The sequence below is a fragment of the Procambarus clarkii genome, chromosome 24 (assembly GCF_040958095.1).
Source record: "Procambarus clarkii isolate CNS0578487 chromosome 24, FALCON_Pclarkii_2.0, whole genome shotgun sequence".
Taxonomy (NCBI): Eukaryota; Metazoa; Arthropoda; class Malacostraca; order Decapoda; family Cambaridae; genus Procambarus; species Procambarus clarkii.
In genome coordinates this window covers 7,125,763-7,143,792 of record NC_091173.1, presented here as the reverse complement: position 1 = coordinate 7,143,792, position 18,030 = coordinate 7,125,763, and the positions used below count along the sequence as shown (strand labels likewise).

The 18,030-nt window shown below is 43.6% G+C and overlaps 1 protein-coding gene across 2 annotated transcripts in view; it reads left to right on the top strand.

The window, feature by feature from the left end:
• LOC138368168 (prohormone-1-like) overlaps positions 1-8,108 on the top strand; it is an 85,458-nt gene extending 77,350 nt beyond the window's left edge. For both annotated transcript variants that reach the window (XM_069330529.1, XM_069330528.1), the window contains one exon: positions 6,305-8,108. In XM_069330529.1, the coding sequence (XP_069186630.1) occupies positions 6,305-6,475 (171 nt within the window). In that variant the 3' untranslated portion in view covers positions 6,476-8,108. The remainder of the gene's footprint in view (positions 1-6,304) is intronic.
• Positions 8,109-18,030: the final 9,922 nt, after the last annotated feature.

Sequence of the window (18,030 nt, the reverse complement as noted above, 5' to 3'; positions counted from 1 at the left end):
CCTCAGGTAAATACAGGTAAATATGATTGTGGGACGTAATAAATGTTGCAGGGGAGACTACGAATTTCTGCCTCCAGATGTCAACAATCATGTGTGTGTGTGTGCGCGCGCTTGCGCTAGCGCGCATAGGTGTTTTATAAGTAAACTTTAAACCAATAAAAGTGATGATTGTCGATGCAATTATGACAAATGTAGCGAAAGTAAATAATTGAACACTAAACGGAAAACGCGATGATGGTAATGTCGGCCGATAACGTTGCGCCATCACTTAAACTTGCTGAATTAGGTGTATTGCCTCGTAATTTCCAGCAAATTACCCTGCACCACACAATCTAGCCGAGTCCTCCCTCCCTCCCCGGTGCCACCCTCACGTTTTCTGCGCCCACATGCATAAATAATTATTCCCGTTTTCTTCTCCGTCACTTGCTGAAGGTGATGTATAATAATAATAATTTATATTGATGTAATATACATATGACACACGATATATTAAAGTATGCGTAAGTTCACATAATACATTTTATATAACCATAAATTCACAGAACATTTCGGTATGTATTATAGTTACTCGGAGAGGTATACCTCGCCTCGAGGTGTATTATGTATACATAGTATACACAGTATACTGTTTATGTATACACAGACTTCACTTTAGTCCTGAACATAGTCCAGAAGTAAAGTATTCTCGCTGTTTGGCCTAAGTTATTGTGATGGTCTTAATAACCCTCTGGAAGTTAATAGGCCTTAAGTCCAACAGAAGACCTAAGCTTAGGTGGTATACAGTGCACACTAATGTATACTCACTTGCTGTTAGTTAACATGTAGAGCACGTCGGTGGGTCAACTCTCATGATCTCATGCAGAATGAACCCAGTTTTTCCTTTCCTCATTTACACACACACACACACACACACACACACACACACACACACAGGACAGGGAAATCATGCCTAACAAACCTTTTAGAATTCTATGATAAAGTAACAAGGATAAGGCAGGACAGAGAAGGCTGGGCAGACTGCATATTTCTTGACTGCCAAAAGGCCTTTGATACGGTACCGCACATGAGACTGCTATACAAACTTGAGAGGCAGGCAGGAGTAAGCGGAAAGGCCCTAGTATGGGTGAAGAACTACCTAACAGGAAGGAGCCAGAGGGTAATGGTAAGGGGCGAAAAGTCGGACTGGCGAACAGTAACAAGTGGAGTACCTCAAGGATCGGTGCTGGGACCAATCCTCTTTCTAATTTACGTAAATGATATGTTTACAGGAGTGGAATCATACATGTCGATGTTTGCAGATGACGCAAAATTAATGAGAAGAGTTGTGACAGACGAGGATTGTAGGATCCTCCAAGAGGACTTAAACAGGCTGCAGAGATGGTCAGAGAAATGGCTACTGGAGTTTAACACCAGTAAATGTAAAGTTATGGAAATGGGATCAGGTGACAGGAGACCAAAGGGACAGTACACAATGAAGGGGAACAGCCTACCTGTAACGATTCGAGAAAGAGACCTGGGAGTGGATGTGACACCTAATCTAACTCCTGAGGCACATATAAATAGGATAACGACAGCAGCGTACTCTACACTGGCGAAAATTAGAACTTCATTCAGAAACCTAAATGAGGAAGCTTTTAGGGCGCTTTACACTGCCTACGTGAGACCCGTCTTAGAGTATGCCGCGCCATCATGGAGCCCCCACCTGAAGAAACACATAAAGAAACTGGAGAAGGTTCAGAGGTTTGCGACGAGGCTTGTCCCAGAGCTACGAGGGATGGGATATGAAGAGCGGCTGAAGGAACTGAACCTTACGACACTAGAGAAAAGAAGGGAGAGAGGAGATATGATAGGGACATATAAAATACTCAGGGGAATTGACAAAGTGGAAATAGATCAAATGTTCACACGTAATAATAACAGAACGAGGGGACATGGGTGGAAACTGGAAACTCAGATGAGTCACAGAGATGTTAGGAAGTTTTCTTTTAGCGTGAGAGTAGTAGAAAAATGGAATGCACTTGGGGAACAGGTTGTGGAAGCAAATACTATTCATACTTTTAAAACTAGGTATGATAGGGAAATGGGACAGGAGTCATTGCTGTAAACAACCGATAGCTAGAAAGGCGGGATCCAAGAGTCAATGCTCGATCCTGCAAGCACATATAGGTGAGTATATAGGTGAGTACACACAAACACATATGGGTACCATATTCTCTCTCTCTCTCTCTCTCTCTCTGTGAGGGAGAGCGATGGTGGCAAGTATGTGTGATATAAACCTCGTGTGTTTCCTTTATGCTTTTACACTGGCGTAACGCAGTTATAGCCTGGTTGATCCGACGCTGGCAGGGATGACTATCATATTTATCGTTAAGTGTGTTTGTAAGGCTGGCTCTCACAGATACTCTGATAATGCTTTACTCTCGCTAACTCCCCTTGTACCCAGGAAGGTTCTCTCTAGGGGCCCTCCCCTGGTGTGACCTGCGTCCCGGTCACTCCCCTGGTGTGGGGAGTGACCCAGAAGACCCAGGGAGTGACCCGGAAGGTGGGTCTCTCCCCTTGTGTGACCCCACCTTCCTAGTCTCTTCCCCCTTGTGTGAGTGTGTAGACTCAGGTGATGGTAGTCGGAGGTCGCCCCGGGGGACACATCCACCCACGTGACACTGGAAAATTCTCCTACAAATGTTGGGTAATTCCTGCTCGCTAATGATCGCTGGTAACCTTCGATATTCAGGTCTTAGAACAACACAGAAAACTTAATATGTGAAGCAAAACGAGTGGAGAGATTACACTGATCATACTGAGTGGGGAGAGAGCGGTCACACACTAGTGCAATAATTAGTACATTCGCCTAGCAAGCATTAGTACTTTCGCCTAGGATTCGAACCTAAGCGAAAGTACTATTGAACTTCTGTACTTCCATCAGACAACTAGTTCAAATCCCCATTTTACCCATCCACCACCACCCCACCCACAGTGGCCACCACCCCACCCACATCCACTACCAACCCACCCACAGTGGCCACCCATGTGGCCTGGTGGCAGGTGGAGTAGCGAGACGGTGGCTGAGTGGACAGCGCTCGGGAATCGTAATCCTAGCGTCCGATCCCACGGCGATACTGGAAACAAATGGGCAGAGTCTCTTTCACCATGATGTGCCTGTTACCTAGCAGTAAATAGGTACCAGGGAGTTAGACAGCTGCTACGGGATGCTTCCTGGGTGGGTGTGTAGAAAAAAAAGTTGATGACAGTTGAGAGGCGGGACCAAAGAGCCAGAGCTCAACCCCCGCAAGAACAATTAGCTGAATACATCCACCATGGCACTTCTATACTTTTTGCGCCAACGTGCCCTCCCTCCCCCCCCCCCCACACACACACACACCCCAGGAGGACGGACAGAGGAGCGCGGCCTCTACAATGTTGAGGGTCTTCATTATCTCTGGTCATGTGCACCTCTATCATGCTTACTCTTGTCTAACTTTATGTGTGGCCAAGTGTCTCTCTCTCTCTCTCTCTCTCTCTCTCTCTCTCACTCTCTCTCTCTCTCTCTCTCTCTCTCTCTCTCTCTCTCTCTCTCTCTCTCTCTCTCTCTCTCTCTCTCTCTCTCTCTCTCTCTCTCTCTCTCTCTCTCTCTCTCTTTCTCTCTCTCTCCCTCTCTCTCTCTCTCTCTCTCTCCCTCTCTCTCTCTCTCTCTCTCTCTCTCTCTCTCTCTCTCTCTCTCTCTCTCTCTCTCTCTCTCTCTCTCTCTCTCTCTCTCTCTCTCTCTCTCTCTCTCTCTCTCTGTGTCTCTGTCTCTCTGTCTCTCTCTCTCTGTCTGTCTGTCTCTCTGTCTCTCTCTCTCTGTCTGTCTCTCTCTCTCTCTCTCTCTCTCTCTCTCTCTCTCTCTCTCTCTCTCTCTCTCTCTCTCTCTCTCTCTCTCTCTCTCTCTCTCTCTCTCTCTCTCTCTCTCTCTCTCTCTCTTATACACAGGGATCATGTCTTCGATCTATCCTGTTCCTGATATATGCAAATGATCTTCCACAGAGAATAGACTCGTTCCTTTCAATGTTTGCCAATATTGCGAAAATTATGAGAAGGATTAAGACAGAGGAAGACAGCAAGAGCCTACAAGACGACCTGGACAAACTGAAGGAATAGTCCAACAAATGGCTACAAGAGATTAACTCAAGTAATTGTAAAGTAATGAAGCTAAGTGGAGGAGCAGGAAGCCAGACACAAGGTACCAAATGGGAGACGAAATCCTCCATGATACGAACAGAGAGAAGGATCTAGGAGTTGATATCACACCGAACCTGTCTCCTGAAGTTCACATCAAAAAGATATCGTCAGCGGCGTATAGGAGGCTCACTAACATCAGAACTGCATTTGAAAGTTAATGTAAGGAATTCTTTAGAACCTTGACTACTATATATATTCAGATCAATCCTGGGGAATGCAACTCCAGCACGGAGTCCATACCTTATCCAGCATAAAGGAAGTTGGAGAAGGTTCAAAAGTATTCCGCCAGAGTAGTTTCAGAACAACTCGACATGAGTTACGAGGCAAAGCAGCGCGAATTGAACCTCACGTCGCCAGGAGACAGAAGAGTTAGAGGAGACGGAGACATGATCACCATATACAACATTCTCAGGGATATTGACAGCGTAGATAAAGACAGGTTGTTCAACACGGGTAGTACTCGCACAATGGGACACAGGTGGAAAGTGAGTACTCAAATGAGCCACAGAGACATAAGAAATAAAAAATCAGTGTCAGAGTAGTTTACAAATGGAACACATTAGGCAGTGATGTGGTGGAGGCTGACTCCATACACAGTTTAGAATGTAGATATGATAGAGCTCAGTAGGCTCGGGAATCTGTACACCAGTTGACTGAGAGTCGAGAGTCGAAGCTCAACCCGGCGAGCACAACTAGGGGAGTACACCCGCGCCACTTGAGGACCAGGGCGGGACTAAAGTCACCATTCACACACAGGTGCGCGGAGAGGGGGAGGCGGATTTTTAGGGATTTTAGCAGCGCGGCCTTAAGCCTACATCTGGCCCAGCGGTGTGGGGGTGGGCGGCCAGGGTGGGAGCGGCGTTAGTGACGAAGTTTGTGTTGCATCTGGAGAGAACATCGCCTCTCTTGCCGCTCCCTGGGTGCTCAGGTGTATGTTGCCAATTTGAAATATCTTCCCTAACTTGTGAGTTGCCTCGCGAAGGTTATAGACCAGTGTATATTTTGTCTGTTTATATTGTTGTACTGCTCTATATACACACTTATCTACATACTTCTGTATGATTTATATATCTTAGCGTATTTCTCACTGCCTCTTTGCATATTTCAAGCCCATATTAGTACAATATTTGACTTAGGAACAGAAAAAACATTTTATTTACTCGATTCCTAAAGCGAGGCACTGGGGCCGACCCCGCTGTGACTCACACCCCCACAAGTGTCATCTTGCAAAGTTGGGCGACGCTAAACCTAAGAGTCAGGCCTCATACTTTAGACACAATATCAGACAATATATATATATATATATATATATATATATATATATATATATATATATATATATATATATATATATATATATATATATATACACACAAAAGAATGAGGGTTGTAGGTGAAGAAAATATCAAAGTGTTGAGTGAGAATCCACAAGTGATGTGTTATATTATTCATTTTTGTTGTATATTGTGTTACAAAGGTGGCGAATCTTCTTCAGTGAACTTTATTAAGCGTCCGTACTCTCTAATTGTCCTTATTTAAGGTTGCGTAAGACAGACAGACAGACAGATCCCTAAGGAAAGATTTGCCATGTAATCCATCAGTCATGCTACACTGATGTCATTCAAGCAAATTATGTCAATTGAAATGCAAATGCTAAACTTGTTAATTAAGTTAAGCTTTCTGCACCATTGTGATTAACTTTGCATAGTTTTAAGGACTCAGTTTTTTTGTTTTAAAGTTCTCAGACATTATATGGTATTGTGTGGTGGTGGTGGTGGTGGTGGTGGTGGTGGTGGTGGTGGTGATGGTGGTGGTGATGGTGGTGGTGGTGGTGGTGGTGGTGGTGGTGGAGGTGGTGGTGGTGGTGGTGGTGGTGGTGGTGGTGGTGGTGGTGGTGGAGGTGGTGGTAGCCTGGTGGGCAGATAAGTTAGTGGGCTGGTGGATGTGTGTGCGTGTAGGATATTGTTTCCCCGTTGCTGATAACACGTTACACCATCTGTTTCCCTCACAGATGGTGACAATAGTCAATCCCATCTGTTTCTACACAGATGGCGCCAAGGACCATTTCTTAACTCCCGTTTCCTTTCAGCTGGTTGACGACGACGGCTCCCTCGACGCTGCTCTCATCAACTACCTCTTCGCGAAGCAGATGGTGGAGCGTCTGAGAAACAACGCAGACATCAAGGACCTCCAGAGGAAGCGCTCCTACTGGAAACAGTGCGCCTTCAACGCCGTCAGCTGCTTCGGCAAGAGGAAGTGAAGAGGTTGAGCTGGAGCGGCGGTGTTGGGCGAGGGTGTGAGGCTGGGGAGCGTGGGTGAGGTGCTCAACGGCAAGCTCTTCGCGCCCACACATCACTCTAAAGGCTTCCTGCTCCTTACTCAGAACGCCTTCTGTCCATAAAAGCTACCACCCAATTGTAAGGGGCCACCAACAGATTGTAAGTTCTCCACCTGATTGTAAGGGGCCACCAACAGATTGTAAGTTCTCCACCTAATTGTAATGGCCACCAACGGAGTGTAAATTCATCGCCAGATTGTAAGGGGCCGCCAACAGATTGTAAGTTCACCACCTGATTGTAAGGGGCCACCAACAGATTGTAAGTTCACCACCTGATTGTAAGGGGCCGCCAACAGATTGTAAGTTCACCACCTGATTGTAAGGGGCCACCAACAGATTGTAAGTTCACCATTTGATTGTAAGGGGCCACCAACAGATTGTAAGTTCACCATTTGATTGTAAGGGGCCACCAACAGATTGTAAGTTCACCATTTGATTGTAAGGGCCACAGATGAATAAAAATTTCACCGACTGATTGTAAAATTATAGAGACCACCAGCTGATTGCAAGAACAAACAGCTGATTGTATGGGTAACTCCTGAATATGTGGTTAAATAACTGGTTGTCAAAGGAAATAGCTGGTGATGCAAATACACATCTGATTCATGGAGCACACTGCTCCTTGTGAGGTGGCGCTGGGATGAGCCGTGACCATCATGCGACACCTCATCTCCCCCCCCCCCCTCCCTCATCTCCTCTGGGACCAGCCTCACTTGCACACACACACTGCACCATGCATCACTCTGCAGGTCTCGAAAGATAATACACGAGATTTTTAACATTGTGGTCTGCTGCAACGCTGAAGTTGATCTTCAGGACGTATTGACTGGCTTTTAATAATTATTACTAATCAATCCATCATTTATAAACACGTACTGAACACTTAAGGGGAATTATTATCTTGGACTCTTTGTTTTCTGTCATGTTAAATATATATATATTGGTCAATGTTAAAGTGCAAGCAAGTAAACACTCAAAATATGCAGGATATTAGTATTTACGATAAAAAATAATTGCATACTAATTTGTAAAAATCATGTATGGTCGACGTTTTGTATTTATTAGGGGCTAATGTTCTTGCTACAATGACCACATGGTGTAGCCAGCGGCCACAATGACCACACACATCCATACATCTTTCAAGGGCTGCAGATCAACTCACTGGATGTAAACATATTATGTAGAGTAGGGTGTAAGGGTGTAAACATATCCCGAAAACAAGACTTAAATCTCAGACTTCATCTTAGCTTGCATGTAAGCATCACAGAGAGAGTAGCTGTGTTAGTTCAGTGTCAACTAATATTTTTATCCTCCCTCGGTATCTTTTGTTTTATTGTTGCGCCTTCCAGGACCTTGTCCTCGGTGGCACTGTGTCATGGCACTCAATGCCATGGTTGCAGTGCCACACGAAAACGCTGACATGGGTTTTAAGCTTCCAGAAAAAGATCTCATTAGATTTATAGAAATAATAATTTTTAATTACATTTGTCATTTATTTTTGAGTGTTGCTCCTTTATTTATCACACATATTTTCAAATAAAATTGGCTGATTAAATTTGTGTTTTACTCTTACCTGATATATGTAATGCTTTGTTATCTCTGCTGGCGACTCTTGAGTGAGAGTGATATACTCTTAGTGAAGATAAGGAGAGGAACTGTGCGTGAAGATAAGGAGAGGAACTGTGTGTGAAGATAAGGAGAGGTACTCTGGGTGATGATAAAGACATACACTTGCATAACATGCTACTTACATGGAAGTTATTCATTAATTGTACACAGAGTTTCACGAAGAATAATGATTACATATAAATCAAAACATATTCTACACGTAAATAAACTTTATCCCTAACAAAGCCACGCACCATATTAAATCTTAATTATTCACTTTAACACTATTTATATACCAACATCTGACGGCTTATTCCCAGCCTTAACAAAAGCGACGGTACACAGGTCGCTTCTACCCAACATGTCATGCTGGAACGTAAACAGTCGGTCTGTAAGCTCTCGTGGTGTACCTGGATTTCGACCACAATGCTCCACACTCGATCAAATACTCTCCTTGAACATGAAATCCGCACCTCCCTCAGAAGCAGCAAATTTTGCATTGTTCTCTACTTAGACCTCAAAGGAGCTTTTGATAGCATTCCTCATACTTGCCTCCTCGCAAAGCTTGCGCGTTTAGGCGTACAGGGAAGATTACTTCTATGGTTAAAATCCTATCTTACGAACAGGGCCTCTAAAGTCTATATACAAAGGGAGTTTTCCGATGACATCCCAATACAAACGGGTGTCCCGCAAGGCTCCATACTAAGCCCAACCCTTTTTGCTGCATTCTTAGCAGATTTGCCTAACACCCATCCTGTTCGCCTCTCGGCGTACGCCGACGACTTAACATTGTATTATTCAGACAATGCCTTACCTAATACAGTCTCAACAATGCAAACAGCACTTGACCACCTCATAGATTGGACACAACAATGGGGCCTTCAAGTCAGTACTACCAAAACCTATTATCAAATTTTCACTAAAAAAAGACTTGCTCATCTACCCACCCTCACAATACACAACACTCCCATCCAACACGTACAAGAACATAAATACCTTGGCATGCACTTAGACTCCCCCTTACTTACCTGGAAAGCACACATTCAACACCTTAAACAGACGACACAACCCCGACTCGCCATACTGAAAGCCCTCACTGGCACCACCTGGGGAGCACACCATAAAATCTTGCTCCGTTTCTATACAACCTACATTCGGAGCCAACTAGACTATTGTTGCCAAGCATATGCGTCGACGGCGCCTACTAACCTACAGAGCCTAGAGGTCATCCAAAACAATGCCATGCGACTTATATGTGGCGCAATGCGTTCCACTCCTATCCTCGGACTCTACGGGAAAACGGGCCTCACAAGCCTAGCCACCAGACGAGACATAATGTGTGCCAACTATCTGTCACTCTGTACCACTGCTCACCAGACACACCCATACAGATAAAAAATTAACCCAACAGTTAACCCACATATCCCCCGCTTCCCAACCATTCACTCACAACCTTTCCTCACACGGGCTACAAATAACCTCAATATAGACTCTCTCTACTCCAAAACTCGGAAACCCAATTTACTGTCCCCACTATTCCACCCTGGCTTTATACAACTCCTAATACAGCAATACAACTCGAAGACAACATTCCAAAGTCTGCACCAAACTCAGCCATAGCCTCAGTCTTTCTCTCAACAATGAAAAATTGCTACCCAAATACCACAGCGATTTATACAGATGGATCTCGCATCATCATGAACAACGTACCCTCGGTCACTAGCGCTGTATGGATACCGGAATACCATCTCAAGCAGGGATGGCGGGTACCAAACCAACTATCTGTTTTCACAGCTGAATTATATGCCTTATATCAAGCTCTCCAAATAATCACAACATTACCAATCGGGACATATACAATCTGCAGTGACTCCAAGAGTGCGATTCAAGCAATTACGTACTCTTCAACAACCTGCAAGGAGTTTGTTTACCCATGTCTTCAACTTCTTCATGAACATCGATTGAACGGTTATGATACCTCTATCCAATGGGTTCCAACGCATTGTGGTATTCTCCATAATGAACTAGTAGATCAACTAGCCAAAGCAATGCACAATACATCTCACATGACCTATCATCCAATTCCCCATGTTGCACGTAAAGGTGTCTTCAAAAATACCATCACCCAAGATTTTGCGACGAAATGGAAAACGTCATGCTCACCTTTGTACTATGGGTCCATTAAAAAGAAATGAGAAACTTGGAAACATGTCAGATAAAAGCAGAGAAATTAATATAGCGATGACCAGATTAAGGCTGGGACACACCAAACTAGCAGCACACAGCTCTAAGTACAGAACAGACATCAACGAACTCTGCATCCACTGTCAGGTGCCTGAAACAATCGAACACTATCTCCTTCACTGCTTCCGACATTATAGTGCCAGAGTAAATTTCAAACAAGTACTTATCTCACTTAAAATACCCTTTACCATCGAGCATATATTAGGAGGCGGTGACCACTCGTCACAAGAAAAATACCAAATAGTCAAAGCACTGGCTAAATATCTACAGTCGACCAACAAACTGGGTCACATCTGACCCGCGCCACATTTATACCTGGCGCCACCAACAGCTAAACACAGACAACAACTGCCTCGTCGCAACACCAAGGATCAGCTGACGCCATAAACACAACACACCGCCCTACGGTGCGGCAAGTCTCCCTCTAACACACACCTCTGTTCTAGTCGCCGCTCCTCTGTCTACACCACAACGCAACAAGCACTTTTGAAACTCTTATCATCCTCACCATAAACGCCTCTCCCAACATCTGTACTGGTGCAGTCATCGGGACGACAAACCCTTCATGCAAACTGCACCTACTATCAAGAAGAAGAAGTACCGTGGTGGCTTAATACGTCAAGAGCTTGCCTGGTCGTGGCAAGCACCGGGTGGAGAGGCAACTCTAGAGCTTGCCTGGTCGTGGCAAGCACCGGGTGGAGAGGCTCCTACAGAGCATGGCTGGTCGTGGCAAGCACCGGGTGGAGAGGCTCCTACAGAGCATGGCTGGTCGTGGCAAGCACCGGGTGGAGAGGCTCCTACAGAGCATGGCTGGTCGTGGCAAGCACCGGGTGGAGAGGCTCCTACAGAGCATGGCTGGTCGTGGCAAGCACCGGGTGGAGAGGCTCCTACAGAGCATGGCTGGTCGTGGCAAGCACCGGGTGGAGAGGCTCCTACAGAGCATGGCTGGTCGTGGCAAGCACCGGGTGGAGAGGCTCCTACAGAGCATGGCTGGTCGTGGCAAGCACCGGGTGGAGGGGCTCCTGCTGGTGTTACTCAACATAGGTAAGTTAAGGCCCTCACATCTGGAGAATCTCGACCAAGATTTGTTGTGCCTTGAGTTTTTCTGAAGTATTTTTGTTACGAAGTTTTTTTGAGAAGCTCGTAGTTCTTGCAGTATGGTTGATCCAAGGAAGCATTCGTGTGAACGTTTTAAAGATTTTTGTGCTCGTTCACCTACGTATCTACAGAGAGCACACGTACATTTTTTGTTTGGCCACAGTGAAGGTAACATTGTACTCCACATTCCTTGGCCAGTCACTCTGTTGGTTCACTGGACTGATCAACCACACACATTCCTGTCAGCTGATGTGTCTAAAGAAAATTAGCATCACGTATACACCGAGAGATTTACCCCAATTATCGGTGCATTCAAGCTTACTCTTTCTAATGACATATATAAAGCATTCGTGTTCATAAACGTGTTTTTCTGCTACATTATTTATCAGTTTTGGGGAGTGTGTTGCACCGGTTTGGCCGAGGCCCGGCGCTGTACGACCAGCCTGTCTTTATGCATACAGCTTTGCTCACACATAAGATACATTCCTTGAAATATGGGCACGACTCACTTTAACATTTATAACCTCGTCTTTCTGATGGCATGTAAAACTTGAAGGTTAATTAGCATATATTTGTTAATTATGTACACACTAGATTGGCTTGGTGTCTAAGGCTCTGCACTCCGCATCAAATTTCATATACCTTTGCCTCCACATTTTTTATTTGTATGGTAAGGGATTTAAAATGTAACATATATATTTCCATTTCCCGAGACAAAATATTTACGTTTGCTAATGAATCTAGGACATAAACTATTGTTATAAATATTACAAATGTAACGGTTTTGGGTAATGCTAGGCTTTACTTAAGAACAGGACCTATTATGAATGTGTAGGCCTACCTAGTGTTTACCACAATTATTATATTATTATTTCAGGCTTCCCAATATTTATAATATTGTGTCAAGGTATAAATATTATTATTAAATGCAGTATCAAAAAGTAAAATAATAATAATAATAATTGGCTGAACTGCCAAGTAACAGATAACTCAAATATCAGTGTTTAATTTTTTTTTATCTATTTCCTTTTTTTCACAATACAGTAGTGTATTCTGTTTTAAAATTCAGTTGTTGACACTGAACGATATAATAATTCTAATATAAAAAATAAACTAATATAGTTTAAATAAATTACCCAGTTTGTTGTAGTACATTAATTAAACATATGTACTGTATGTGATGTGGTGGCCTAGATGAGACTATGTAATATTTTTATTATTATTTTGTAACTATATTTCTACGCACTTCCTCTGGGTAGGATGATTGACATTGACATATCTTGACACTAGGTGACCAAAGTCAAGGTATACAATACGGAGAAAAAAATTTAATGTTTAAGTGGTAGTTAAAAAATAATCCAGTAGGAAAAACCAATCTTGATTCAAGCAAATACGAGGCTTCTCATATTTTAATGATCAGCAGTTCTAATTATTAATAACGTTCTGTAATATTTTATCGTAATATTATTTATTTGTCTTTTCATTAAATTCATTTTTTTAATACGCGTTACAGACACAAAGATCATATACAGTTTACATGAGGAACAGACAAAGGGACTTTTGTTGCTGTGGCGTCCATGAAGGAAGTAATTGCCTTCACTTAGTTTTAATGATCAATGACTTTTAATTATTAGTAACTCTTTCTATAATATCTTATGATATTATTTACTTCTTCTTATATAAAATACATATTTAATTAATCAACACTGTAATAACAGCCTAACATGTTGCTGTAATGGACTCTGGTGTGTACCTTGCTCCTCCTCACTGTAATAACAGCCTAATATGCTGCTGTAATGGGTTCCGCCTGTACCCTGCTTATCAAATAATGTGATAAACCATCAGCATGGAATTAATATATTTATTTATGCTCCAAATCGTGTCTGAATCATTAATTTCAATCAACGATGCTAATACCACAGTTTCTGGTAAATATTTTATGTCTAAAAATACTGTTATGGTACAGAGGCATGTAATAGAAGGGGCAGTGGTGTAACATGTAATGGAAGGGGCAGTGGTGTAACATGCAATAGAAGGGGCAGTGGTGTAACATGCAATAGAAGGGGCAGTGGTGTAACATGTAATGGAAGGGGCAGTGGTGTAACATGTAATAGAAGGGGCAGTAGTGTAACATGTAATGGAAGGGGCAGTAGTGTAACATGTAATGGAAGGGGCAGTGGTGTAACATGTAATGGAAGGGGCAGTGGTGTAACATGTAATAGAAGGGGCAGTAGTGTAACATGCAATAGAAGGGGCAGTGGTGTAACATGCAATAGAAGGGGCAGTGGTGTAACATGCAATAGAAGGGACAGTAGTGTAACATGTAATGGAAGGGGCAGTAGTGTAACATGTAATAGAAGGGGCAGTAGTGTAACATGTAATGGAAGGGGCAGTGGTGTAACATGTAATAGAAGGGGCAGTAGTGTAACATGTAATGGAAGGGGCAGTGGTGTAACATGTAATGGAAGGGGCAGTGGTGTAACATGTAATGGAAGGGGCAGTGGTGTAACATGTAATAGAAGGGGCAGTAGTGTAACATGTAATGGAAGGGGCAGTAGTGTAACATGTAATAGAAGGGGCAGTAGTGTAACATGTAATCGAAGGGGCAGTGGTGTAACATGTAATAGAAGGGGCAGTAGTGTAACATGTAATGGAAGGGGCAGTAGTGTAACATGTAATAGAAGGGGCAGTAGTGTAACATGTAATGGAAGGGGCAGTAGTGTAACATGTAATAGAAGGGGCAGTAGTGTTACATGCAATAGAAGGGGCAGTAGTGTAACATGCAATAGAAGGGGCAGTGGTGTAACATGTAATAGAAGGGGCAGTAGTGTAACATGTAATGGAAGGGGCAGTGGTGTAACATGTAATAGAAGGGGCAGTAGTGTAACATGTAATGGAAGGGGCAGTAGTGTAACATGTAATAGAAGGGGCAGTAGTGTAACATGTAATGGAAGGGGCAGTAGTGTAACATGTAATAGAAGGGGCAGTAGTGTTACATGCAATAGAAGGGGCAGTAGTGTAACATGCAATAGAAGGGGCAGTAGTGTAACATGCAATAGAAGGGGCAGTAGTGTAACATACAATAGAAGGGGCAGTGGTGTAACATGCAATAGAAGGGGCAGTGGTGTAACATGTAATGGAAGGGGCAGTAGTGTAACATGTAATAGAAGGGGCAGTAGTGTAACATGCAATAGAAGGGGCAGTAGTGTAACATGCAATAGAAGGGGCAGTAGTGTAACATGCAATAGAAGGGGCAGTAGTGTAACATACAATAGAAGGGGCAGTGGTGTAACATGTAATAGAAGGGGCAGTGGTGTAACATGTAATGGAAGGGGCAGTAGTGTAACATGTAATAGAAGGGGCAGTAGTGTTACATGCAATAGAAGGGGCAGTAGTGTAACATGCAATAGAAGGGGCAGTAGTGTAACATGCAATAGAAGGGGCAGTAGTGTAACATACAATAGAAGGGGCCGTGGTGTAACATGCAATAGAAGGGGCAGTAGTGTAACATGCAATAGAAGGGGCAGTAGTGTAACATGCAATAGAAGGGGCAGTAGTGTAACATGCAATAGAAGGGGCAGTAGTGTTACATGCAATAGAAGGAGCAGTGGTGTAACATGCAATAGAAGGGACAGTGGTGTAACATGCAATAGAAGGGGCAGTAGTGTTACATGCAATAGAAGGGGCAGTAGTGTAACATACAATAGAAGGGGCCGTGGTGTAACATGCAATAGAAGGGGCAGTGGTGTAACATGCAATAGAAGGGGCAGTGGTGTAACATGCAATAGAAGGGGCAGTGGTGTAACATGCAATAGAAGGGACAGTAGTGTAACATACAATAGAAGGGACAGTAGTGTTACATGCAATAGAAGGGGCAGTGGTGTAACATACAATAGAAGGGGCAGTAGTGTAACATACAATAGAAGGGGCAGTAGTGTAACATACAATAGAAGGGACAGTGGTGTAACATGCAATAGAAGGGGCAGTAGTGTAACATACAATAGAAGGGACAGTGGTGTAACATGCAATAGAAGGGGCAGTAGTGTAACATGCAATAGAAGGGGCAGTGGTGTAACATGCAATAGAAGGGGCAGTAGTGTTACATGCAATAGAAGGGGCAGTAGTGTTACATGCAATAGAAGGGGCAGTAGTGTTACATGCAATAGAAGGGGCAGTAGTGTTACATGCAATAGAAGGGGCAGTAGTGTTACATGCAATAGAAGGGGCAGTAGTGTAACATGCAATAGAAGGGGCAGTAGTGTAACATGCAATAGAAGGGGCAGTGGTGTAACATGCAATAGAAGGGGCAGTAGTGTAATATGCAATAGAAGGGGCAGTAGTGTAACATGCAATAGAAGGGGCAGTAGTGTAACATGCAATAGAAGGGGCAGTGGTGTAACATGCAATAGAAGGGGCAGTAGTGTAACATGCAATAGAAGGGGCAGTAGTGTAACATGCAATAGAAGGGGCAGTAGTGTAATATGCAATAGAAGGGGCAGTGGTGTAACATGCAATAGAAGCGGCAGTGGTGTAACATGCAATAGAAGGGGCAGTAGTGTAACATGCAATAGAAGGGGCAGTGGTGTAACATGCAATAGAAGGGGCAGTAGTGTAATATGCAATAGAAGGGGCAGTAGTGTAACATGCAATAGAAGGGGCAGTGGTGTAACATGCAATAGAAGGGGCAGTAGTGTAACATGCAATAGAAGGGGCAGTAGTGTAATATGCAATAGAAGGGGCAGTAGTGTAACATGCAATAGAAGGGGCAGTAGTGTAACATGCAATAGAAGGGGCAGTGGTGTAACATGCAATAGAAGGGGCAGTGGTGTAACATGCAATAGAAGGGGCAGTGGTGTAACATGCAATAGAAGGGGTAGTGGTGTAACATGCAATAGAAGGGGCAGTGGTGTAACATGCAATAGAAGGGGCAGTGGTGTAACATGCAATAGAAGGGGCAGTGGTGTAACATGCAATAGAAGGGACAGTGGTGTAACATGCAATAGAAGGGACAGTGGTGTAACATGCAATAGAAGGGGCAGTGGTGTAACATACAATAGAAGGGGCAGTGGTGTAACTAGGTTACAGATCCAGTTATAAAAAGAGTTGAAAAGTTACAGGGAAGTTCACGATACATTTGTGGCTCCTTTTTTTGGGTCGATATTTTTATTTAGACAGAAAGTTAAGAGACGATAGTTTAGACCGCCAGAGGTCGACTCACACACGCACATGCATATATATAGTTAATTATTCTTGTTCAGTAGGAGGCTCGAACCCCCGACCTCCGGCATGGGCGACAGACCCTCTATCAAGTTCGCTACTGGGCTATCCTGAAAAAGGAAAGGATCCCAAGGCAACTAACTGCTCCCCAATGGAACATGTCATCCCCCATGCCTGCCACTCGAGCACATGAGAATTAGGTAATCCACGTCCCGAGTCATACTAACTGTTTACCTTATACTCTGTGATCCTTTCTACGTGCTGTGGCGTGCATATCCCGTTGCATGACTTCCCACTTGATGTGGCAAAATCATTAAAAATATATAATGGCAAGATCTGGCTAAGTTATATTGCAATAAGTGGAAGTAACCTTGGCTTATTCACATAACAAAACAGCAACCTAGTCATGATGGTAATTTTTGTAATAGAAGTAAACATCCTTGCCGTAAAGTGTCACGGGAATTGTGACAGTTGTCAAGACAGCCACAAGCAATAATTGGTTGATCTGATTTAGTTTAGGTCATTTATTATGCTCCCCATACCCCATCTTGTGGGCGGTAGTTGTGTTTTTCTTACCACAGACTTGGCCACACATTTACAATGCTAACCAGCATATATACATTTTCTTCTACCCTCCATGGACAGGGTTAGGAATCTGTTAAACATAATTCAGTGATTTATTGAACACTCAATCACAGAAGGTGGTGATTGTAGTGCTTTTAAAGAGCTAATCTAACCTACATATATGAATACGTACGGCAGTGGAAAGCTTTGTAAATATATTTTATGTAAGATATATTGTGTCACCCCCCCCCCCTTCCGTCCCACCTGCATCATACCCATTCCAGCCTACTTCAACTCCCCCGTCCCCGCCCTCATCACCCCTTCTCGTTCCATCCGAACCAATCATAAAAGTCCACAACGGGCTCACCATAGCCCGTGCTACTTGGAACTTTTTGTTCCAGGTAACGAATCTTAAACAACAACCGAACCATCCCTACCTTACCCTCGTAACCTCCACCCTACCAACATTACCCCTACCACAAAATAGGAGTGATGCTCTCCCTTAGTGCAGGGAAGTGCCGTTGTCTCTTTCGGTAGGGGTCATGAACATGGTGCATTCGCAGTACAGTTATAGTTTTTGAAACTCATTTGAAGGCCTCAGCATCAAAACTCATTTGATGCTGACCTTTGGTAAAGAAGCTTGGGGGAGTCAGTGCAGGGGGGTTGGGGTGGATTAGCCCAAGCAAGTTCAAGTTCAAGTATCTTTATTGAGACAAGAAATAAATACATCTCAAAGGGATAGAGTT